Here is a 24,548-nt window from a genome sequence, read left to right on the forward strand (position 1 = left end):
TTATTCCCAGGAACGATTTTTATTATGTTTCACTAGGACGACTATATGGTCGAAAATCTATGCTCTCCGTTAAACTCAGTATGATATATCTGATGAGTTAAGCATTGCTATGAATGATATTCAATGGCAAGTTATTCCTGCGAATTCGCATATTCTATGTATATATCATATATTTTGGGATTCTATTCTTGTCGATGTTTTATTCTCTTGTCCTGTCTAATGTTTTATATCGATTTAGAAAGTATGATTTTGAATATGAACCCATGATGGCGCTCTTTTTCCTTTCGATTCAATGTGTAAGTATGCTTTATGAATGAAATGAAACTTTACGTAAATGACTAGCTCGACTGGAAATTCTATACTAGAAAATTGCTGCCCGTAATTGAGATTCATATTTAATAATACTTTGTATTTTCATAAAATCTTTTATTATTTTTCCTGTAACGAAAATAAAATCATTTGGCGTTTACACTCCGTTGTTTTCCGTCACTACCATATGCCTTGTAGTTATACTTAGGCCTTAAAACGAGTGAGCTTGTTCGAATTGAACTTTAAGATAAAAGCTGGTGTCAAGTTTTTTTGTTTGGAAATAGAATCGAACCGTTTTGTTTATGCATCATTCAACAGGCACGTTTGTATATTAAAATGCTAGCTATCCGAATTCTGCTCTTCCTATCCATAGTCATTTTTATCAATTCTAGGAGAACTGCAAAAAATAAACGAATAATAATTCTTGTTTTGGGAAGAATTGACCAAAGTCCGCGTATGCAATATCATGCACTAAGCTTTGCAAAAGAAGGTTGGAAAGTTGATTTAGTCGGATATCAAGGTACGTAAACAGTTAAAGCATGCTAAATGAAGCAAATGAAGACGCTACCAGAAGTCTTAGCTGCATTTTTATTGCGTGTTCCTCCATAAAAGTCATTCCTGCGTCTTCTAACTCAATTAATTAATGTAGACAAGAAAGGACCTGGTTTGTTTCGGAATCATCCAAATATAAAAAGCCATGCAATACCGACTCTTCCTGAACACCTTGCTTTTCGTTCGCGCTTATCCTTCCTACTAATTGCACCGGCGAAAATACTTCACCAACTATTGTCACTCCTTTTCATTTTATTTAAAATAAAGCAAGCATCCTACCTCCTTGTTCAAAATCCTCCTTCAATCCCCACATTCTTTTTGGGACACGTCCTTTATTTGTTACGCGGGACTCGCTTTGTTATTGACTGGCATAATTTTGGGTATACTATTCTTGCTCTTAAATTAGGGAAGCAACATCCATTTGTAAAAGTTTTGCGCATATATGAGCGTGTACTTGCCAAAGGTGCCTTTTGTCATATAACTGTTTCCCATAGCATGCAGCAAGTATTGGAAGGATGGGGACTTCGGTAAGGATTTTATGAATGTTTCCCACGAAAATACTAACGAACAGCCCTTGTCATGTTTGTTATGACCGCCCGCCAACTCACTTTCAGCCTTTACAAGCTGCAGCTCGAAAGTCTAATTTGCAAGTAATCCCTGCCGATTTCGACCCCAGAAAAGAGAAGCTTTTAGTTACTTCTACATCTTGGACTCCTGATGAGAACATATATGCCCTTTGGGATGCTCTTAAAATGTACAGTGAAACTCAAAATGCTGTACCGCTTCTCGTTCTTGTTACTGGTAAAGGGCCAGGAAAGGCCGATTTTGTAAATCACATACAAGAGAACCGTCTCGAAAAAGTTCGGTTTTGTCTACCTTGGTTTAGTTCTGAAGATTATCCTCGAGCTATCGCATGCGCAGATTTTGGAGTTTCTCTTCACCAAAGTTCTAGTGGCTACGACTTACCTATGAAAGTAGTAGATTTATTTGGATGTGGTGTTCCCGTTGTCGCTTGGAATTTTCCTGCTATTTCTGAGCTTGTTCATGATAATGAAAACGGTTTCATTGTTGACGATTCCGTCAAGCTTTATAAAAAAATTGAGGTACGTGAAGGCAGCTGAACCAAATTTTAGGAGTTTTATTGATTTTTTCTTTATTTTCTATTCAGTGTTTCTAATTTTTACTATAGATGCTTTGTTCTGATGAACGTATACTTCGATCTGTACGACAAGGTGCTCTCGAGGAATCTAAACTTCGTTGGGACGATGAATGGATAAAGACAATCCCTAATTTGTTTATTGTAGAATCTAGTTAGTTCTTCGTTATATTAATGAAACAGACATGCGTTTATCAATTCTTAGTTTACAGCTTTGATATAAAAATATTATATTTACATTTTCGGTGAAATCCGGTGAACTCTCTTGGACTTGACCGAATTTACCGAAGAACTTCCACCAAATTTTCATCGATGAGTACCGTCTTCGCGCCTTAATTGCCTTGTCGGTACCTCCAATTACCTTTTTCTTCTTTAATTAGCTGCTGAAGGGAATCAAGCATTGCAAAATAACAGAGTGATTAAATAATAAAGTTGTTTTAAGGATGTCGGCGGACGAAAGAAACATTGTCAAAGTTTTTCGAGCTTGGAAAACAGCTCATCAGTTGGTTCACGATAGAGTAAGATACAGATGAAAAATACTTTGTTTTATCAGTTTGCTAACTAGACAAAAAGGGATATGGCGTCTCTCAAGCAGAGCTTGATCTCACATTGGACCAATTCAAAGCAATGCACTGTGGTATGGGCCGCAACTTGGAGTAAGTCTATATTCTTCTCTCTCTTGTAAAAAAGGACGACTTTTCCCTTTTTATGAGAAAGTATAATGTCTGAAATCCGATTAAGTTCTAACACCATTTTGCTTAGTCGTTCTACTTTGAGTTTTTACGCCAAACCTCCAGCTGGTTCTGACAAAGGCACGATTTATGTGGAATTTTCGAAAGAGCCATCAGTAGGTATAAAAGAAATGCGTACTTTTGTTCATACCTTAGGGGATCACAATCACAAGACAGGCATTTTAATCTACGCTAATTCCATGACACCAAGCGCTGCTAAGATTATTTCAACTGTCACAGGTCAATTTAGCATTGAAACCTTCCAAGAAAGTGATCTTATTGTTAACATCACACATCATGAGCTCGTACCAAGACATAATTTACTTACTCCGGACGAAAAGAAAGAGCTTTTGGATCGTTACAAGCTCAGAGAAACTCAACTGCCTCGTATTCAATTAGCTGATCCTGTGGCAAGATACCTTGGTTTGAAGCGTGGCCAGGTTGTTAAAATTGTACGAAAAAGTGAAACTAGTGGAAGATATAACAGTTACCGTATTTGTGCCTAAACAAAAGATTGGATATACTTTAGATTTTTAATATCTCTATTTTGCTGGCTGTGCACAACGTTCTGTTTCGAGGAAAAGATGTTTGAAGCTGGAGAATACGCCTCTCTTCCTAAATTAGAAAAAAATGGAAGTGTGAGATTGACTACGAGTACGCTTCTTTAAAGTGAAAGGAGTATAATCGAGTTTTGATTGTTGTTAGAAAGAGAGTTTATTTTCTATATAAGTTTTTTGACATTTAAATCATTAGATTAGGAGGCTCTGTTTATGTTCCCTCTTCTGACTTCGTCTTTATGGGGTTCAAGTTTTAATAAAAGGTAAATGGGTTATAATGTTTCGATTTTTCCAGTCATGAAGTAAGAACATAAACACATACTTATGTTATAGTATATTTGTGATGGTGTCTAGGAGAAATAAATTGAAATACATAAGTCATAACTTCTCATTATTAGCATTTAAATATAGGGGCATTAAAAGCATTGCTTCCGTTTATTTCTCATCATCGGGAAATTCCCAAAGATAGCAGTCCACACAATTTGGCGTGTGGGCACAGACAGGTACCTCGTCGTAAGTATCAATCACATCGTTTAAAACACTTTGCATACGGTGATGTGTTAAAGAAATATGCCAACCTTTATCCTTGGCAACATCGTAAAGGCATTCTTGGCCCGTATGACATTTTGACTCCATAGCATAGCCGCCAGCCCAACATAAAGTAGTAGGCCCAACACATACACCCAAGAAAATCGGATCAGCAGTATGGCCAATGTGCCAAATATGACTTTCCTCGTCAGGAAGTCCAGGAGGCATAGGAAGATGAAGACGACGAGCAGCCAAAAGCTCTCCCGGAGCTTCAAACGTGACGGTAGGAATGCCAAAAGATAAACCCATCAATGAAGCAGTGGCGCCTCCTAAAGAATGACCAGTCAACCAAATCTGGGCTTCAGGATATAGTTCTTTCAAATTGTAATATATATCAAGAGAAGCGGAATAGTACCTAGTAGCAGATTGTATTTCATCCTCTAAGCAAGTTTGACGACAAGTGTAGGTACTTTTGTAACAGTCGCATACAGTCGTCCATGCCCAACTTACTCGCGCACAACAGCAAGAAAATAGCAAGTTATCGTTTATACGATCCTTTTGAGACGTTCCTCGACCAATGCCGTATATAGAAGTGCCCTTCATAGAGATAATTATAGTAGAGTTGTCGTTATTGGAAAACACATGGCCTCGGAGACCATCTTCATCCCAACCAAAGCCTTCTGGAGGTGTTATATTCCAATCCGGACCAATGTCAAGCCAATCGCCATCGAATGGAATCTTTTGATATGCATTAAAACTCATTTTTCCAAGAGAATAAACTGTTGCCTTATCCGTAACATCCGGCAATACAACCTTTTTCTTAGTCCAAATATCCGTTAAGGATTGTTCGGCATGCAAACCACGCATGGAGCTTTCACGGTAATTATTCAATGATTCACGAGTCTGATTTTTTAAAGACGTTGCATTCGAGTTCTTCATTTTCAGCTGGAAAACATTGTTACTACTTTCATATACATCTTTCTTGTGTATATCTAATCGATACTGTTGATTATACTGCTCATTTAATCCGTGATGAAATACGTGTCGCAGTTTAACGTTGACAAAGTCGTCGGAAGGTTGAAGTTTTTGAACTTGTTCATCTGAAATCCGAAATGAGTTACAAACTTGTGAGATTATGGATATCACAGTGATCCAAAAAACAAAAGATGAATGCAACATTGGATACCCTTTTAAACTAAGTCGACTTTAACAGATAATAAAGAAAACGCCAATTCTAAGGTTTCTTATATATATATAAATTATCTTCCAACTGCTTTGACTAAATCATTCAATGGCTTTCTTTAAATTCGCATACTTGGCTAAGGGATTGTTGTTTCTAAGCACCATTTGTAAACAATGGTACACTCTATATCGCTAGATGTCAGTATCTAGCTTATCATGTTTGGAATACTTCACTAAATATTTAACACAGGAGGGTAACATTTCCTATAGGGTGTAACAGAATGAAACGATACATCACCAAAGCTTGGTTTTACTATCGATTTAGGCTACTTCAAGCTTTGAAAATTACTTCAAGAATGGGAAAAAAAAGTAATAAGGTAAAGTGATCATTTGATACGTTGAATTAACCAGAGAAGCCTACGCAAGGCAAGCGTGCTTATAATGATAAAAGAGAGATCGTGCTTGAGTAAGTAGTTTCATTCTAATTGCTTTATCAAAAACATTCGAGACGTATCTTGAATTTCCAGTGAAATAGAATGTCTTTTAAGGACGGGAAGTACTAACGGTTTTTTCTGTAGAAACGAAAAGTTTGAGAGCTATTACCGTAAACAGAATATCTTTGGTAACAACGCCGAATCCGAAAATGAATTTCAAACATTGATGGAGTTTCTTAAAAAACCATTACCTACAACTTTTCGAATTTGCGGGTATCTGCAACATGCCTTTGAATTAAAAAATCACTTCGAGAAACACTATATTCCCCAACTCCAGAATGTCGAGTTTGAAGGGACAGCAATTCCAGCACCTGAAATTATCCCTTGGTATCCAAATCAACTGGCTTATAGCATTGATGCTAAGAAAGAAATTATTCGCAAGAGCCCGCCTTTTAAGCGTCTTCAACGCTTCCTTGTGAGCGAAAATGAAGCTGGAAACATTAATCGTCAAGAGGCTGTCAGTATGCTACCTCCCTTGTTTTTAGACTTGCTTCCACATCATTTGGTGTTGGATATGTGTGCTGCACCAGGATCAAAAACTGCTCAACTTATCGAAGCCATTTATAATCAAGCTCATGTGAAAGACGCCGTCAAAGACAGTGCTAACCTAAGCTCTCTTCAAGGACTCATTATCGCTAACGATGCAGATCCAAAACGTGCTCAAATGCTTGTACACCAAATAAATCGGTTGAACTCCCCTAATGTATTGGTAGTAAATCATGATGCTTCAACTATGCCGAATGTTATCATTCCTTCTTCTTCTTCAGATGAAGCTAATGAGAAAGAAATTTTAAAGTATGACCGCGTTTTGGCTGATGTACCCTGTTCTGGAGATGGCACATTCCGTAAAAATATTTCCTTATGGAAGGACTGGAGCGCAACTAGTGGTTTGAGTCTCCATCCACTTCAATTAAGAATTCTTATCCGTGGTCTACAACTTTTAAAGGTTGGTGGTTACATGGTTTATTCTACTTGCTCTATGAACCCTATTGAAAACGAAGCAGTAGTATGTGCTGCTTTAAAGGCTACGGGTGAATCCGTATCTCTAGTAGACATCTCAGAAAAGCTTCCAGAATTGAAACGCGAATCCGGTCTATCTAATTGGAAGGTCATGGATGACACTCTTCAAGAGTACAGTTCTCCTGAAGATTCTCATCCGGAAAACGTCACCCTTGCCTCTACTATGTGGCCTCTGTCAATGGATGAAATGAAGAAACAACACATAGAACGATGGTACTTAATTTTACTGATAGTTTTTCTGTTTCTAACCTGATTTAGTGCACGTATATATCCTCAGCATCAAAACACTGGAGGTTTCTTCATCGCTATGTTGAAGAAGGAAAGTCCTTTGCAGGCGCATAGAGTTGATGCTTTAAAGAAACAAGATGAAAGGCCAGAACTTAAACGTCAAAAACTTGATAATGAAGCATCTGTGTCGACTTCCGCTCCCCAGCCCGTTACCAAAACTGGTAATAATTACTTTGACGAAGAACCGTTTGTTTATATTAAACCAGATGACGAAAGCATTTCTTCTGTCTCGTAAGTTTTAGATAGTGTTCTAAGTTCTCTTAAGCTAACCCCTAAGGAATTTTTATGGTTTAGATCCTAAATTTCCTCGTGACCATTTCTTTGTTCGTAATCAAAGTGGCACACCTACAAGGTCTGTGTATTTTGCGTGCTCCCTGTTCAAGAAAATTATAGAGAACAACATTAATCGTGTGAAGTTTGTACACGGCGGAGTCCGCTTTTTTGTCAAACAAGATATCAGTCCTTTGCTTAAAAGTAATGAGTCGTTGGAAGTCAACAAGGATATCTGTAATTTCCGGATCCACAGTGATGGTGTTAATATCATTAGCCCATATTTAGACGAAAAGTTCTTCTGTGATGCTGATCTTGAAGATTTAAAAATACTAATGAAGTACGATTATCCTCGTTTGGAACAGTTTCCCGAAAATGGCAAACTGAAAGTAGGATCCGAAAAAATGGTTTTCGGGTGTAACATAGTTCGCGCTCATGCCAAAACTGAGGATGGATCACTTACCGATATGCGCATTTTACTGCCTGTTTGGCGAAGCCCAAATAGTTGCAACTTAATGCTTGCCAGAAAAGAAAAACAGTAAGTCTAATTTGAAAACGTTTTTTATAGCAAGGTACTAATAATCTACTAGGAATTTAGAGTTGGAGTTATTTGGAATGGATTAAATATAAGGGTTTTGAATAAAATAAGCGTTTTTGGGATAAAGAAACGGTAGGTTGAAAAAAGTAATAATAAAAAGTTTTTTGTAATAAAATAAACGATCAGCTTTTACCTCGGTCGTAAATTACGTTTTTCCTTAGTTATTAGGATAGAGGTATTATCCTGAGAAGAAAACTCATTAATCAATGGAAAAGAATCATTAAAATTTGACGTCAGCTGAGCATATATTTTTTGCTTTTCTCTTTGTGCGTCAGGATCAATGTAGGACACACTTTCTTGTTCTGGTTTACTTAGTGTATCTTCTTCGCTCTGAACGGCCATCAAACGAGTGTTAGAATCAGTGGTTGGTTCTGTTATGGATCGAAACCGTTTGGTTGGAGATTCTTTTGAACTTGAATCACCATCATTAAAAGTTGTCTTAGACCTTTGTGGTTGTTTCGCCGAATTTCTGTAATGCTCAAAAATAAAATCTGGTGCAGGGGTAGACTGAGCATTTGGGAAAATAGTAAATGGTGCATCATCTTTAAGTATGGAGTTGTCATTTGGAAGAGCAATCTTACGTAAATGCTCAAACCTTTTGAGTTTCTGATTTTCCTTTTTATCAATTGCCCATGGTGATACGTTCTCAGTAAATTTGCCAGTCTGGTAAATGTACCATAGCCATGATATTCCTAGCACACGAACATTCCAACCAGTGGCATGTTGTAATTTATATCTTGTTTTCATGCTAAAGGGTTCATTTGTATTTACAAGTAGTACGCTTCTTTGTACACCCAAAAAGTTATCCACAGTCGCTCCACAAAGGATCAATGCCTTTTTAAGGTGAGAACTGTCCACGCCTTTGAATCCAGAAAGATGAAGGCTTAAACCTGCAAAATCCTGATTGAAATAAGTATGATAAAACGGTTTTGATAGTACATGCTCATCAACAGGGAGTACCTTTTTATAGAATAAGCACCTTTCAACCCACCATTCAGTTATCGTTGGGACCGAAAAAGAAGGAATTTCTTCAATTGGTAGGTGATGAGGGACAATGACAAAGTTGGTTGTATCTTCAACGGTCGACGAAATATGCCCTCCTTCTCTATTCAAACACTTCTTCAAGCGATTGTATTTATCTTCTTCAAATTGGTATAGCAAGAAGTGAATTTTGTCAAATAATCGAGGTTCTGTATTTATTTCAATATTTGTAGACACTTCTTTCTCCTCGGGTGCCTGAAAAACTTCTGGTGTAAATTCATCCAGTAAGGATACATTTTGGGCAGCAAATGAATTTTCCAAATCTCTTGTATTTAATTCACTCCAAAGAATACTACTTTCCCTTTTCTTGCCACGTTTCATAACAACTGGTTCAAGCTCTCCCTCATCGGGGTTATGCTTTTTATTAATGAAAGTTAGGTCAGATAATAATTCCTCATCATGAGCCTTTGGATTTTTATTGTTTTCCTCGGGAGCCAGTTTTATATAAGCACCATGTCCAATGCGATCCGGAGGCATATCCATTTTAAAGTATTCTGGTTCTAAGACGGCACCTCTTGATATAGATTCCCATAACCATTGAACACTGACAACCTTGATCTTCCACCGAAGAGCATATTCATACTTCCGACCAGCAGTATTCCCAGCAATTAAATGTGTGACATCGCGAGTTAAATCAGGACAAAATGTACCTCCGTTTTCACAAATAGTATTTTCAAGTTGAAATCTATCTGGTTGCTCTATATTTGTAAGACACACCCGACATTTGAATAGAGCTGGCAAAGTAAATTTGCTGATGAGTAAATCAGACTCCAAATCTTCACCTTCGACCCAACGATCATAAAGCCTGGGGATCCATTCATGAGACACAATTTTCATATCTGGTCTAGATTTTGCAGCAAACTAAAGTAATCGTGTTAGAAAAAGCGCCTGGAAGCAATCATTATACCTTATACTTGGGGGTATCAAAGTCACCAGCAATTAAATGAGTTACATCTTTCGTCAAATCGGATTTGTAGGTGGCGCCAAGCTTAATCGCTTTAGTTGAAATCTCCGTCTATTTATGAACGGTCAGTGTCTAATGTTTCGAGATTCCCATTTGAAAGGGCCTGTACATTTACTTACGCGTTTATTTAACTCAATATTAGTACAACATATAACGAAACCCTTAAGTGGTTTTCTAGAGCTCATCCTACCGTTTCAAAACATAAGAGTACAGTAGATGGCAAGCCTGGCAAGTACTTGCAAGAAAAACACGTCGCTGAACTGAAGACACTTCAAATAGTAGTTATTTCCTTTCGAATAAATATAAAGATGTATTTGTTTTTCTGTAAACTGTCTTAGATATTCTGATATTATGGTAAAAGATGTCAAAGTTCAGAAAAAATAAAGGTCTAACTGTAGAGGTAACGAAAGTATTTATTTCTTCCTTGTTTACGGCTTTTTAGCGCATGGGTTAATGTGCCTGGATTTACAGTAAATGAGACCATTTCGGCTTTTTTAATCCATAACTTTTATACCTCCAATGCTTTTTGATGGATTGAATTATTTCCAGAGTATAACAGTTAGCTGCTCAATATACCTTACAGTCGTAAGCACACAAAAGCGTATAGTTTCTTGGTATTTTAGGTACGAAAGTACCATAAATCAACGTTTCAGTTTCATTTTATTATTCAAACTATTCATGAATTAGAACCAAAGACACTGTTAGTAAAAAACTTGCAATAGTGTTTTTACAATTGCTCTAATGTTTTTGACCGGTCTCTTGTTACCTCGTTTGTAACTTATACAAGGAAACAATTGTGGACTACAAGCGTAAGTAACAAATACTACAATTTTGACTTCTTCTAATACCACAATACAGCGGCAAATCTTGAAATTGGGTAGAAAAGGCCTTCATTTTCGCTGAAAAAAACAATTCTTTAATTATAGACCGGAGGAATTGCTTTAAATTCCCCGATAATACGTCGCAATGGACGGTAAAGTAGGAAATGTTGATTCAAGAGAAGAAAAATATCCCACAGGAGAAAACGATCAAGAAGACTTAACTCAACAGACATCCCCAGGTGCGTCCGTTGGAAATGACACTGAGCATTTATTAGTTAATTCTGAAGAGCAAGGGAACGTCTCAGACGATCAAGACGACCAAGAACGTAAAGAAGACGCAGATGAAGAAGAACCAAATGGCGAAAAAAATCAAACGAACGTCGCAGTTGATGATGAAGCCGAAGAAGATGAGGATGAAGAAGACGAGGAAGCATTAGAAGAAGAAGAAGAAGAAGAAGACGAGGAAGAAGCAGCCGGTGGTAGGAGAAAACGCGCACGTCATGAACGCCGAAATCAATTCCTCGATATTGAAGCAGAGGTGGATGAAGATGAAGAGGAATTGGATGAAGAAGAAGAAGAAATTGGTAGAGAAGATGGCTTCATTGAGGAGGAAGTTGGTGGAGCTGAGTATGTGGCCGATGATAGACGACACCGAGAACTCGACCGCCAAAGGCAAGAATTACAATCCGTTGATGCGGAACGTTTGGCAGAAGAATATAGAGAAAAGTATGGAAGGAGCCAAACTGTCATTAGTGATACGAGCAACGTCCCTCAAAGGCTTCTTCTACCTTCCGTTAACGACCCTAATGTCTGGGCTATTAGGTGTAAAGCAGGAAAAGAGAAAGATGTTGTTTTTACCATTATGAGAAAAGCTATGGATCTTCAATACACGAGCATGCCATTGGAAATTATCTCTGCATTTCAACGTGATTCGCTTGTTGGCTATGTTTACGTTGAGGCTAGGAAGCAATCGCATGTATTGGCTGCTTTGAATGGTATTCTGAACGTCTATACAAATAATATGATTTTGGTACCTATTAAGGAAATGCCAGATTTACTGAAAGTCCAAAAACAAACCGTCGAGCTTCTTCCCGGTGCATATGTACGTATTAAGCGTGGTAAATATGCCGGTGATCTTGCTCAGGTGGATAACTTGTCTGAAAATGGTTTAACAGCCCGTGTGCGTATAGTCCCTCGCGTTGATTACTCAAATTCACTAAAGAGAAGCAAATCAATTACTCGTCCACAGGCTCGTTTGTTTAACGAAAGCGAGGCATACAAGAGTAACCCTACAAAATTCTATAGACGGGGACCGAGAACATTTGTTTTTAATAATGAGGAATTCGAAGACGGTTTCCTTGTTAAAGATATCCGAATTTCTTCTCTTGTTACTGAAGGTGTCAATCCAACGCTTGACGAAGTATCAAAGTTCAGCCCGAGTAATGAAGATTTGGACCTTAGTTCACTTGCCTTGAGTGTAAAAAATGATCATGCAGAATTTCAAGTCGGTGATGTCGTTGAAGTATTTGTCGGTGAACAAGCTGGTGTTGGTGGTGTTGTCGAAACTGTTCATGGCACTGTTGTTACCATTATTTCGAATGATGGGTTAAGATTGGATGTCCCTTCTCGCGGCATAAGAAAACGTTTCCGTCATGGTGATTACGTGAAAGTTATTGCAGGAAAATACAAAGATGATACCGGTATGGTTGTCCGCATCTCAAAAGATGAGGTTACTTTCTTGAGCGATACGATGATGACAGAATTAACTGTATTTTCTCGTGATCTTGGTGAAGCTGGCAGTGCTCAGGCTATCAATTCTGCCTATGATCTACATGATCTTGTTCAGCTTGATGTGAATACGGTCGGTTGTGTTTTCTCAGTTGAAAGAGATACCTATCGTGTAGTAGATCAGCATGGCGGTGTAAGGACTGCTAAAGCATCACAGATTACAATGCGACATTCAAATCGGCGTGGTGTCGCCACTGACAGGAATGGTACTGAAATTCGTGTTGGTGATAAGGTCAAAGAAGTTGGAGGTGAAAACAAAGATGGAACTATACTACATATATATCGTGCATTTGTTTTCCTTCATAATAGAGAGCTTATGGAAAATAATGGTGTTTTTGTTGCCAGAAGCCGCAATGTTGCTACAGTGGCAGCAAAAGGTGCTCGTATTTCAACAGACTTGACTAAGATGAACCCTGCATTAAATAGCGGTCCTTCCTTACCTCCGGTCGCAAACATCAAACGTACCATCGGTCGTGATAAAGCTATTGGTGCCACAGTACGTATACGTAAAGGACCCATGAAGGGATTGCTGGGTGTGATTAAGGATACTACGGATGCCAATGCTCGTGTTGAGTTACATACGGGAAATAAAATTGTTCCAGTTCCCAAAGAAAATTTGTTGTACACCAGTAAAACTGGAGACTTGATAACTTATACTGAATTTATTGAACGCAGTCGCGGTATTCGTCCCGGCAGTATCGGTAACGTGGACGGTCCAAGCGTTCCAAGCTGGGCACAGGGTGCGCGTACACCAGCGTATGCGAACGGTGCTCAGAGTCAAGGTTGGCAGTCTGGTGGGAAAACACCTGCATGGAACTCCGGGGCCAAAACACCGGCATGGAATGCTGGAGGGAAAACACCGGCATGGAGCTCTGGCAACAAGACTCCCGCATGGAATGCTGGCAGTAAGACTCCTGCTTGGAACTCTGGTGCTAAGACTCCTGCTTGGAACGCTGGTGCTAAGACTCCTGCTTGGAACGCTGGTGCAAAAACGCCAGCCTGGAATGCCGGAGGTAAAACCCCCTCTTGGAATGCTTCTGGTGCTACCAACGTTGCTGGACAAGCTCCAGTTTATGGTGGCTTCTCCGAAACAACCTGGGATACTGATGATAACAATGGTTCATGGGCGGCACCTACTCCTGGGGGTTGGGCTGCACCCACGCCTGGTGGATGGAATGAAGATGAAGGAAATTCTCCTAACTATGTGCCTCCGTCACCATAAAAAGAAAGATATAAGAAAGAGTAAATATTCGTACAGAATACTTGTCCAAAATTGTGATTTATTCTAATGCATTTTAATTTTTGGTGGCTGTTTATATAGACGATTATAATTTAGCAATGATTCATGAAATAGAAAAGCTTGCGAATTTTGTGTATATTATTGATTAGGTACTGCATTAAATGAAATATGGCGTGTAAAATCATTTCATAGTATGTTAAATTAGGTTTGTTTTCAGTCATTTTCAATTGCGTCCTGTACTTTAGACCAACTGCGATTTATTTTTTCAGTAATTTCCTTTGGTAGTTCACTCTTCTTGGGGAGATTTTGGGGACGAAAAACAGGACGTGCTAGACTTCTAGGTATACGGGTTATATTTGAGGAGTTTTGTTTGGCAGATGCCTCAAGTTCTTTAGTTTCTAAGAAATTGTGGTGTTCATTATCCGGCACCTCTTCATCTGATGATTCGTCTTTTTGATCCACCACTACTTTCTTACCACTTAAACTGATAGAAAGGACCTTCTTTTTCTTCTTTTCTTTCTGGGACAGAGCTTGTTGCATCTTAACCAAGTTTAAAGCCTTTTCAGCAGGAGATGCCCAGGTGTCACTGGCCAGTGTTGTCGGGTCAAAATCAGCAGCCTCATCGATAATCTTGGTTCTTTGGGCAGCTGTGCGGTCAAAATTTAACAAAACATTTTTCCTTTGTTCAGCTTCAATAGCTTTCTGCTCCAACTGTTTTGGATCAATGAATATGGAATGTATAGAGGAATTATTCAATTTCTGGAATTGATGTTTGGAAGAACTATGCTTAGATTTTGTCTTCTGATTTGCAGCCTGTTTTATATCACTTCCAGCTTTCTTTAATTCTTGCAAAAGTTCCAGCTGTTGCGTTTTACTTATCACTGGAGCCTTACAAAATGTACTATTAGTAAAAAGGTTAGAATAGAAAGAGATAAACACATATCAAAATACTTACCATGGACCCATGCCTTCCAACATGCATATGATCTTGCCGCAATTGAGGCAATTGGGAGCAGCTTCATTCAGAGGATGCTTGCGACCTTGACAATCGCAAGATCTCCTATTGGAGTTGGAAGATTTCTGGGAAATTTCAACTTGATGAATAGCTCTTTCGATGTCTGCTAAACCGTCAATCTTACTGACTTGAGGAACTTGTTTTGGTTTAAAGGCTTTTTTGGTCCCCATCAAGTCAGACGTCAAAGTGCCTTGACTTGTAGTCTTTTGAGCAACTTTTGGTATGTTATACAGATCATCGTTAGTTTTTGTATTTTTACTTTTATCTCGGTCGGAAGACGATGAACGTGTTTGCCTTGTTTTCTGTTGTTGACTAATAGTTGGATAAACCGTAGATTTTTCTGACGAGGAATTAGATGCTTTTTCGCTAGGCCTATCAATATCGGCTTTTTTATAGCTTGTGTCTTTCTTTGACGATGGTGCAAATCTCCTCCGATTGAATTCACTCACGAACTCAATAGCTTCGGGAGATTCTCCTAAAAGAGAAATCCAGTGATTTTTTGCTTCTCCAGCATTTTGTGCAGCAGCTGCTGTCTGAGCTACAAGCAGAGCGCTTTCTTCATCAAGTGATAAAAGTTTTAGAACATTCTCTTTAGCCCACTGCTCCAAGTTTGAAGAGAACATTAGATATAATTAATATATAAATATTTATTTTTCGTTGGAAAATAAAACTTTGTAATTCAGGTACTGGAAAGGGAGGTAGAATCAAAACTTCAATCAAAAACGAACTTAATAGCTGTATGCCCTAAAACTTTGTATCAGACAATACTCAAGCAAAGATATGAACACTCTGATACTTCGAAAATCAAATTACAGCTTTATTGCAATTGAAAACCGTGTTTGCTACTGATGGTGTGGAATATGGAGTAAGGATTCCACATTCGAGTATTTTGCTTTTCGCCAAGCGTCTTTTTCTATGAGCAAAACGAATTCAGCAGCAAAACTCAAGCACGTCTTTGACGACGATGTATTCCATTTAGTAGCTTATGGGGAAAAAAATAATTTATTAGTAGGGTTCTCCAATGGTCGTGTTGCAAATTACAGCTATGATACAGAAAATAATTCTTTGGTCGAAGAATGGAACACTAAACGCCATAAAATTAGCTGCAGAAATTTATCTTTAACTGAGGATAACTCTGAGTTTATATCTGTTGGTTCCGACTGTGTATTAAAATTGGCCGACACCGCTTCTGGAAGAGTCACTTCAAAATGGATTCAAGAGACAGCAAGTACCGAACTATCCCCATACAGTGTGGTTGAATGGGTGGAAGGAAATAATATATTCGCTACGGGTGACGATGATGGTTGTGTTACTATTTGGGATAGAAGAAAAAGTGGTGGAGTCCTCCACTCACACAGGGATCAAATCGATTACATTTCTTCTATATGTCCATTTGAAGATCGCTATATGGTTGCTACCAGTGGTGATGGGACTCTGTCAATTCTTGATTCCAGAAACTTTAAGACTGCTGTTCTGAGTGAGGAACAAGATGATGATCTAACTTGTGGAGCATTTACTAGGGACAATAATTCCAAGAAAAAGTTTGCTGTTGGCACAGCTTCTGGCGTGGTCACCCTGTTTACTAAAGGTGATTGGGGAGATCACACAGACCGTATAGTGCCGCCTATTCGTTCAAACGACTATTCAATAGAGACCATGAATCGCGCTGGAACGGATACCCTTTACATTGGTGGAAGCGATGGATGTCTTAGACAATTGAACATTCTTCCAAACCGATATGAAAAAGTCATAGGACAGCATACTTCGAAAGCCGGTGTTGACACTGCTGATGTTTCCGAAAATGGCGAGTTTCTTATATCAGCAAGCGGTTCAGAGTTGATTTTCTGGAACAAGGGAGATGATTCAGCTGAGTTTGAAAAAGCTGGCCAAGACGGTGAGGAAGACAGTGATGCGATGAACTCGGATGAATCTGAAGACGATGTTGATAGTGATTCAGATGAACCTACACAAAAATCAAAGCGAAACAAGAAGCTTGCGAAAGCAGCACCAAAGAAAAAGGCTCCCAGAACTGATTTTTTTGATGGACTTTAATTACTTAGCTTATTTAAAATGGAAAATTACCTTTAGAACTTTCGGACTAATTGTGAATATGGTTGGACACAAAACATAATTTATAAATATATCTAAAAACATGAAATTAAGAGCTGCTTCTAGTACAAAGTACAATATATAAACATACAGATAGCCACAATACTATTTCAACACTATGTAACTGTACCCCGGTTTGGTTAATAAGAAATGTTTATGCAATCAGCAAAACAAATGGAACAAGCGATACAAGCATGGTAGCAAGTCCAAAGCCCATGGTACGAGAAGCTAAAGATTGAGCTGAGCCAGAAAGAATTGTGGGATTATACACAATATTCTTGTTTGAAGTAGTACCGTTCCAGCAGTAATCCTGGAAACATTTCTTACATTGTGCAGGAGTAGTCATGTTTTTGCGCTCCACTGATCGTTGCACCACGGCACAAGCAAGACAAGTAGCAAAATCGTCACTGTTGTTTTGAGTGGCAGCCAAGCGAGCATTATTAATAACATCGTCCGTCTTTCCGTTCGATAACTCAAAAGTAAATGTTGAAATATTGGAATCATAAGACCAAGGATAGTTGGGCATATAAACGACTAAAGGAGGAGTCTTGTTATCGACATAGTCTTGCTTCAAGGTAGTGTTTTTTCCGTCACAGCCGAAGAAGGTAGGGCGAGCGTTCAAGCCGAGAGAAATGAATGTATCTGTGTCAGGAATATAGGGAAAGCCGCGGACATCGATACTCTTGTTGTGGTTGCTGTTAACAATTCTCTCATATGTATTAACGAGAGATGAACCTGTGGGCCAGCCGTTCTCGTCGTCAGTAGAGTCAACAGCAAAAATGACATCCACAAAACGCTGAGGATGAAGCAAAGGCCATATAGGAATATTCTGATTATCCTCACCACCGTCAACGAGGTCAACAGTAGGGAAGTTCTTAAAGTTATTGGCAACGGAAGTATTCTTGGCAGTGTAGTTTTGGAAGGGATTAGGGTAAGGGGCAATATCATTCTGTTTGCTGGAAATACGATTCAATATGCTTCGAGCAATTTCAGCCCAAGTGCCGTTGGAATTCAATCTTAACAAAGCCTCGTTGAAAAGAGTGGCAGAACTTCCCATTACGAAACCAGCATTGTCGAAGCCGCGAACACATTTGTTGTCTGGAGGAGAGCCATCATTCAAATGAGTACCGACGTATTCCATCGGAATAAAAGCGTTGATACCATTATCCCATGTGCCGAATTCGTAAGGAGTAAATTCAAAAATAGTTGAGTTTTCGGGAATAATGTGCTCATCTTCCCTACGGCTGTCGGATATGAGAATGGGGTAAGGATACTCGGCGTTTTGGAACCATGATTGGTTACGAATGCTCGACCAAGTGAGACCGGGGCCACCTCTTGGAGCATCAACAAGCTTTCTAGATAAAGAACGACCCCAAAGATCAGTGATGGAAGTGTCAAAACCGGCATCCTGTTTAGCATCAATTTCTTGGCGAAGATGATTTAAATATTCGACATCCCTGATTGGGTTGGAATAAGGGCTAAAAACGGTATGATCCATGTCCCAAACATTATCTTGCAAGTAACTAACGTTGGAAAAGTTGTTGATAGCAATGGAACCAACAAGCCAAGAACCACCAGAGAGACCAGTAATATACATGGAACTTTGAACAAGTCCAGAGAATTTAGAGGAATCGCTGCCGCGGCTATCAAAGGCGTCAAAAAATCCGGCCCCGTTCAACATGGCACGGAATCCACCACCAGAGAAAGCCATACCAAGACGTGGACCATCCTTGTCGGTGATAACATCATTGACACTGATGTTGAGGCCGGAGTTTTGAACAAATTGTCGGGTTTGTTTGTTAACACTATCCACACGCTTGCTCAAAAACGATTGCTCACCGCTGTTCATGCCCTGGGTACCTTCACGCAAAAGGTCGCTGGGGCAAGTTACATTGTAAGGAGCATATTCAGAACTCGTATCATCACGCTTCTGCATGCGCGTGGCTTCGATATAGCGAGTACCCAATCTAACAGCCTCGGGGCTCAATTCCGGTAGTTGGTCGTAGGGAGTTTGAAGATCACGCTCCAAAAACGGCTCCTGGGGTAAAGAGACAGCGATTTGAGAAGCGAGAAAGACTAGAAAGGACGATAACAAAAGATTCATAGTCTTAAATAAGGAGGGCAAAAATTAGAAAACCAAAAACAGAGGTGTCACCACAATGAAATGTAGGCGAAATTATTTTTTATTTAGTAGAAAAGCAAATTACTATAAGATACACATTAGCATTTGTTAAAAGACATAACAAAAGCATAGAGAAGGCAAAGTAGAAGAAAGAATCGAAACCGCCGTCTCAGAAAAGAGTACAGAATGAAATTCCATAAACGTTTCACCGTCGTATCCGTCCTTACAATCTTGTAAGGACAATCAGAGTCGGAATCATTCGACATGAATTTTTAAATGCCTTTCCTGCAAAGCATTCCTTACACACGGCAAGAAAGCGCACGACAAGAACTATGACTATTCATTCACGTTCAAGGTACCCATACCAGTACCGAAACCGGTGTACCGCTTTCTTCTTTTGCGACTGCTCTGTCGTAAACATTCCGATCAATCCCGTTGAGATTGTCAACATTTTCCAAACTCTTCCTCTCCAAGCTTTTTTTGCCTTACCTATATTGTATAAATATTTAGACAATTATTAAACCAATGTAACCTAATTTTTAGACGCCTGGCCTTAACAGTTTCCACCGAAAAGACAATAAATACCAAACTAAACAAGGAATAGAAACTGCGTATATATAGGCTTTTGTCAGCTTTATTTCATTACGTTCGGAAGCTTTATTTCACATGTGCTGTTCGTTACGTAAGCTCCCTCGAGAGCATTGCGGATTTCGGATAACGGAATCCGAAGTGAGAAATTCGGAATTCGTTACTCCGAAATTTAAGTTACCGTTTCGGACTACAGGTGACTTTCCTTTTTTCGTCGATTGGATAGTTCGTGTCCATTCTCTCCTCTAGTGGTTCGCTGTAAGTTTTATTACTAACTTTCCTTAATAGTAAAATTATCGGGTATCAATATTATTATAGATACCTTCAATTTAATTTTCTGCTCTGCCTTAGTGAATAGAGTGAATAGAGTGGACTGGTATAGACATGTATAAAGATATGGTTTTTTCAAGTTCCCTGCTTCTTATATTGTTTGAGGCTTTCGAGTCCGGCCGGTAAGGTTCCAAATCTGATATTAGGAAAAGTAGCAGGGTGTGTAGCGTCTGCGTATAGAGTATATTATGATCTGCCGTTTTTTCTTGACCGGAAAAGGGCCATACGAAATCCAGTTTTAGTCTGTTTGATTGTTGGTAACATCCAAGATTTGCACGTTTCATGAGTACAAATTACGCTTTCTGTTTGTTTGTTTTTGAAAAACTAGAGGAGGACTTTTTTGGGCGATTCTAAATTCTAGCAGTCTCTTATTTGCTCATCGTATGCCTTCTTGAAAGAGTTAGGAAGATTCCCGCATCAATAAATTGAATGCCGAGTTTTGTCAATGGAGGTGGATATTCATAAGCTGATTTCATGAGTGTCCTCTAAGTGGAGGAATGCTATATGGAACTTTTACATAAGTGTGCAGAACGGAGGATATGTGTCAAGTTGTTGAATCGTTCATTGAAAAATAACATCAGAATTGTCTCCAGAATTTGATGCACACGTTCTGTCTGAACATTTGTTTTGTGGGAGATTTCATCAATGAGTTGAAGCAATATGTTATGATCATTTTCTTATTGTTTTCATCTCTGTGTAATAAAGACAGGTCCTCGGGCGGCTACGATGTCGATGCATGACCGGAATCAGAGACCATATAGTCTTCTTATGTCTCCATGAATTGCTCTGCTGTCATCGTTTTCCTGCAAGTAAGAAATGAATTCTTTTTGGTAAATTAACCCAAGATCGTTCAAGTTGCGTCGTTGCCTTGAGATTTGGGCAAACCTACCTTCTATAAAAATGCATTGAAGAATGTTGAAAGGCTGTTTGGCAATCGCTAGTGGTTGTAATTCAGCATAACGTTGACGAAATTTTTTTTTGTTACATTGTTGGCATCCATCGCAGCTTTTGCCGTATTTCGAAATGTCTTTGGTCATACCTTTCTTCCAAACTTTTCCTTGTGCGATCTGTGGTAGAAGTTTTCTACAATGTCCAACTGAAGAAGGCTCATCATGAAATTCGTTACATACAAGTTGCATCAAATCGAATATGTTGGGAACCAATACTTGTCGTTGAACGTTGGTTTCTTTTTCAAGTGCGAGCGATGATTTCAGCTTCTGCTTCTATTTCTCCAGGCTCAAATGACTCCGCAGTTTTGGTGGCCTTCTGCTTAGCTACTGACAGGTCAGTAAAGTTCGGTTAAAAAGCTTGTGTCACAAGGATCCGATCCACAGACATGTCCCTGGTCATCAGTCAAAACCATAGTGCCATTTACCAGAATCTTGCACTAGTGCAGTGTCTCTACTAGTCTGAAACACAAATGTTACTAGGAATATGAACGTTCATCGTGATCAATGAGAGCAGTTCTGGATTGAGTTCGTTTAACGTTTTGTTAGCTATGCCAGTGTAATTCATAGTGCAGCAAAGGCCGGAAGCTAACAATATTAGATTTAATTGAAAACACCAATTTTATCTATATGATTGTTTCCTGAATTCGTTTCCATGAAAAGAAATCCTTTCTTGTTCACTAAATGACTTTTACTCTGGTGAGACTCGAAGTTTCGATTACAGCCTATTTACGCTGTGCAATTTTGTAAAATGAAAAGGTGCTTGTAATCAAATTGGACCTTACTTTACCTTGATGTGAAAGTTTTCTCAGTCCTGGGATTTGATCAGATACATGAAATGAATCGAAGTTATTGAGCAGAACCAGTCGAATCTTCCAACACTCGGTTTCTATTGCTTTCTAAATGAATTAACTTGATTCGTTTCTTTTTCTTTCGTCGTTTTATTTCTGTCTTGTACGTTGTTTACCTTTTGTAATACACGACTCTTGTATATGTTTATAATACAACATCTGAGCCTTTACGATACAGCCCTAACGAATGCATCGCTGTCTCTCTAATTGTGGGAATCCTGTGAATTTGTATTTCTGAGTCTCCTGGTTCATCGTTCTGCTCTACTCTGGCTGAGTGAAAGGAGGATAGAAAAGGTACAGGTAAATTGTTGGGTTATCATTCATTGAATCGTACAACATATTTCCTCTATTGTTCAGATGACCAGTGAATTTGGCACGACGATAGCTCTTTGTCAACAGACACCTCTAGAAAAACAATAGAGAACCTTCACTTACTACACAACTCCTCCCAGACGCAGATTCTTTTAAAATCATTGTCAAATTACATATTACCATTTACTTCATGTTATTGCTTACCAACTTTTGATGTAACAAACGAGCTTTTTACCTATCTATTTATAAACATAAATTTGCACGAACTTTCATATAGACAATGAGCTAGTCCATGAAAAGAAAAATCAACGGAAGATGATTAACAACAACAAAAATGAAAGTCTTGTAAATCAACAAAAGGTTAGCGAAAACGACTTTGTATGAGATGACTATTAAAATTTTAAATAATAGAGAATATTTCTCCGATAAAATGAGCGATGTAAAATGTCGACCATTAAAACCATAATCTTCCAAGAAATACGGCAAACACCGCTTGCCGTTCGGAAAACGCTCCATTCACTTTGTAAAAGTGAATTGATGATGTTTATTTTTAACACCTTTTGTGTTTTTACCTATATTCATACATGCACATATATATATATATATATATATATATACCTATTCCCAATATTTCACGAGTTGCGCTTACAAACGAGGAGTAGGGTCATAGACAATATCGTCGTTGGCAGCGGTGTCATCGATAATACCACTCCAGCAGAAGTCTTGGTAGCATTGCTGGCATTCAGGGCTAGCAGTAGCGTTTTGACGTTCCAAAGTACGCTTAACAACGGCACAAGCAACACATTGACCAAAGTAAGTCTCATTGTCCAAGGTAGTAGAAATCAAACCGTTCAAAAGAAGGTTGTTTTGTTGGTCAGCGGTGTAATAAGTACGGTCAGTGGAGATGTTTGTGTAGTAATTCCAAGGAACGTTGGGAAGGTAGATGACCAAAGGAGGAGTATCACGAGTGACAGGGCGATCGCCAGCAGTGGTGTTGCGGCCATCACAGCCAAAGAAGATGGGACGGTTGTTGTAATGAAGGCTTACAAAAGACTGGGTGCTGGGAACATAAGGGAAACCCTTAACGTTACTATGGCCCTTGTTTTGAGCATCCAAAACATGTTCATAAGTCTTGACAAGAGAGTTACCGTTGGGCCAGACATATTCCGAGTCAGCGCTGTTGTCGACCGCGAAGATAACGTCGACATCACGACCTTTTTGAATCAAAGGCCACAAAGGGAGGTTTTCACCGGTCATGGAAGAATCGACGATGTTTAAGTTTTCGTCGTTGGCCAAGTTGTTAGCAAGGCTAGTACGAGCGCTGGAAATACCACGGAAGGGATTAGGGATGGGAGCAACTTGTTCGCCGTGCTCAGAGAAGTTATTTTTTAAGTATTCTTGAATGAGAATACCGTTCTTGGTACTGGAGTCGTTGAAGTTGCGCATTTGGGTGTTGAAGTAGGTGGAAGAAAGAGCCATCATGAAGCCAAAGTTGTCATAGTTGACGACACAAGAGCCGTTGGAGCTAGCGCCGTTGTCCAAAGAAGTACCCAAGTATTCGGTGGGGATGAAAGCATCGATGCCGGCATCAAAGGTACCAAAGACATCGGGAGAAGCTTCCAACATGATCGAGCTGAGGTCATCGACTTGGTCAGAATAGTTTTGGTTGGTAGCAAAAGTGATGATGGGATAGGGAAAGTCAGCCTGTCTGTACCACTCTTGGTCGGAAATGCTAGAGTAAGAGATGTTAGGCATACCATAGTGACTGTCACCAAAAGGACGACCCAAGACACGGCCCCAGTAGTCAGAGAGGGAGATGTTAAAGCCAGCATTGAGCTTGGCTGTGACCTGGGATATGAGGTTCTTGTAAAAACTGGCGTTGAAGACAATGGCACTCTTGGGGTACATGACAGGCTTAGCCAATTGCCAAACGCTGCCGGAAAGCTCCTCAACGGTGGAGAAGTTGTTGACGGCCATAGAGCCTAGGGTCCAAGCACCACCGTCGGCACCAACGATGTAATCGGAGGCTTGAAGAAGACCAGAGAAGATTGTATGATTGCTATGGCGAGCATCCATAGCGGAGATGGCACCACCATCCAAAAGCATGGCACGGAAACCACCACCGGACAAAGCAATACCGATAGAAGGACCGTTTTGGCCGGACAGGCTATCGGTAGCCATGTTGGGTAATTGAGCATTTCTAAGGAAGTCTTTCACGGCACTGTTCGTTTTCGAGGAACGGCTGCTCATGTACTGGGACTCGGCACGAGGAATGCTACCATTTGAAAGAGTCTCGACGATGTTACGAGAAGGGCATTCAGCGTAATAGGGAGCATAGCTGGGTTCGTTGCTGCCGCCGCTTTTGCGTTTTTGTGCAAAGACCACAGAGGGTTCTTCATTTGCGGGAAAAGCAAAAGTATGAAGGCAAGAAGCCAAAAATAAGGTCCAAAGACTTAATCCACGAAGCAGCATTGTGTAGATGTGTGGAAGATTAATGACAAATTTTCAACCTTCCTGAAATTAAGTTTCAGTAAGAAGTTTTAAATGGTGGGAAGATGACTTTATAAGAGTGAAATTTTTCAATGAACACGTCACTTGAAACGAGATTACCCCGAATTAACGACGTATGAATCAGAGGCCCGTGTGATAGATTCCGAAAAGGTAACAATTTGCCTCGACCACCACAGGTAACAAAAATGATGGAGGAGATTCGGAGAAGCTGGGGGAAAATGCAC

The 24,548-nt window shown here is 39.4% G+C and overlaps 12 protein-coding genes across 12 annotated transcripts; 5 read left to right on the forward strand and 7 right to left on the reverse strand.

Moving 5' to 3' along the window:
• Positions 1–645: 645 nt before the first annotated feature.
• Positions 646–2,176, forward strand: alg1 (mannosyltransferase complex subunit Alg1; the record flags this gene model as incomplete). The annotated part of the gene is made up of 4 exons (XM_056180578.1): positions 646–829; positions 959–1,388; positions 1,433–1,964; positions 2,051–2,176. 4 exons carry the CDS (start codon positions 646–648, stop codon positions 2,174–2,176), a joined length of 1,272 nt encoding a protein of 423 aa, XP_056035778.1.
• Positions 2,177–2,460: 284 nt separating this feature from the next.
• On the forward strand, positions 2,461–3,254 carry rpb5 (DNA-directed RNA polymerase I, II and III subunit Rpb5; the record flags this gene model as incomplete). The annotated part of the gene is made up of 3 exons (XM_056180579.1): positions 2,461–2,535; positions 2,591–2,673; positions 2,780–3,254. 3 exons carry the CDS (start codon positions 2,461–2,463, stop codon positions 3,252–3,254), a joined length of 633 nt encoding a protein of 210 aa, XP_056035540.1.
• Positions 3,255–3,740: 486 nt separating this feature from the next.
• Positions 3,741–5,012, reverse strand: atg15 (autophagy associated lysophospholipase Atg15; the record flags this gene model as incomplete). The annotated part of the gene is made up of 1 exon (XM_056180580.1): positions 3,741–5,012. One exon carries the CDS (start codon positions 5,010–5,012, stop codon positions 3,741–3,743), a length of 1,272 nt encoding a protein of 423 aa, XP_056035793.1.
• A 359-nt stretch (positions 5,013–5,371) lies between these two features.
• Positions 5,372–7,711, forward strand: trm402 (tRNA (cytosine-5-)-methyltransferase; the record flags this gene model as incomplete). Its single annotated transcript, XM_056180581.1, has 6 exons — positions 5,372–5,392; positions 5,432–5,481; positions 5,594–6,742; positions 6,788–7,048; positions 7,095–7,625; positions 7,678–7,711. The coding sequence occupies 6 exons, from the start codon at positions 5,372–5,374 to the stop codon at positions 7,709–7,711; spliced, it is 2,046 nt and encodes a 681-aa protein (XP_056034866.1).
• A 103-nt stretch (positions 7,712–7,814) lies between these two features.
• On the reverse strand, positions 7,815–9,875 carry rad4 (BRCT domain protein Rad4; the record flags this gene model as incomplete). The annotated part of the gene is made up of 3 exons (XM_056180582.1): positions 7,815–9,587; positions 9,634–9,741; positions 9,810–9,875. 3 exons carry the CDS (start codon positions 9,873–9,875, stop codon positions 7,815–7,817), a joined length of 1,947 nt encoding a protein of 648 aa, XP_056034863.1.
• A 781-nt stretch (positions 9,876–10,656) lies between these two features.
• Positions 10,657–13,521, forward strand: spt5 (DSIF transcription elongation factor complex subunit Spt5; the record flags this gene model as incomplete). The annotated part of the gene is made up of 1 exon (XM_056180583.1): positions 10,657–13,521. One exon carries the CDS (start codon positions 10,657–10,659, stop codon positions 13,519–13,521), a length of 2,865 nt encoding a protein of 954 aa, XP_056036083.1.
• A 231-nt stretch (positions 13,522–13,752) lies between these two features.
• Positions 13,753–15,177, reverse strand: SOMG_01791 (thyroid receptor interacting protein-like protein, transcription coactivator; the record flags this gene model as incomplete). The annotated part of the gene is made up of 2 exons (XM_056180584.1): positions 13,753–14,440; positions 14,495–15,177. The coding sequence occupies 2 exons, from the start codon at positions 15,175–15,177 to the stop codon at positions 13,753–13,755; spliced, it is 1,371 nt and encodes a 456-aa protein (XP_056034995.1).
• A 292-nt stretch (positions 15,178–15,469) lies between these two features.
• wdr55 (WD repeat protein, WDR55 family, involved in ribosome biogenesis) lies at positions 15,470–16,606 on the forward strand (the record flags this gene model as incomplete). Its single annotated transcript, XM_056180585.1, has 1 exon — positions 15,470–16,606. One exon carries the CDS (start codon positions 15,470–15,472, stop codon positions 16,604–16,606), a length of 1,137 nt encoding a protein of 378 aa, XP_056036044.1.
• A 211-nt stretch (positions 16,607–16,817) lies between these two features.
• Positions 16,818–18,767, reverse strand: plb3 (lysophospholipase Plb3; the record flags this gene model as incomplete). The annotated part of the gene is made up of 1 exon (XM_056180586.1): positions 16,818–18,767. The coding sequence occupies one exon, from the start codon at positions 18,765–18,767 to the stop codon at positions 16,818–16,820; it is 1,950 nt and encodes a 649-aa protein (XP_056036407.1).
• Positions 18,768–20,449: 1,682 nt separating this feature from the next.
• SOMG_01794 (uncharacterized protein) lies at positions 20,450–20,842 on the reverse strand (the record flags this gene model as incomplete). Its single annotated transcript, XM_056180587.1, has 1 exon — positions 20,450–20,842. One exon carries the CDS (start codon positions 20,840–20,842, stop codon positions 20,450–20,452), a length of 393 nt encoding a protein of 130 aa, XP_056036009.1.
• A 920-nt stretch (positions 20,843–21,762) lies between these two features.
• On the reverse strand, positions 21,763–21,975 carry SOMG_01795 (uncharacterized protein; the record flags this gene model as incomplete). Its single annotated transcript, XM_056180588.1, has 2 exons — positions 21,763–21,906; positions 21,937–21,975. The coding sequence occupies 2 exons, from the start codon at positions 21,973–21,975 to the stop codon at positions 21,763–21,765; spliced, it is 183 nt and encodes a 60-aa protein (XP_056036022.1).
• Positions 21,976–22,458: 483 nt separating this feature from the next.
• plb1 (phospholipase B-like protein Plb1) lies at positions 22,459–24,285 on the reverse strand (the record flags this gene model as incomplete). The annotated part of the gene is made up of 1 exon (XM_056180589.1): positions 22,459–24,285. One exon carries the CDS (start codon positions 24,283–24,285, stop codon positions 22,459–22,461), a length of 1,827 nt encoding a protein of 608 aa, XP_056037203.1.
• Between the last annotated feature and the right edge of the window lie 263 nt (positions 24,286–24,548).

This window comes from Schizosaccharomyces osmophilus, chromosome 1, assembly GCF_027921745.1.
Source record: "Schizosaccharomyces osmophilus chromosome 1, complete sequence".
NCBI classification, from domain to species: Eukaryota; Fungi; Ascomycota; class Schizosaccharomycetes; order Schizosaccharomycetales; family Schizosaccharomycetaceae; genus Schizosaccharomyces; species Schizosaccharomyces osmophilus.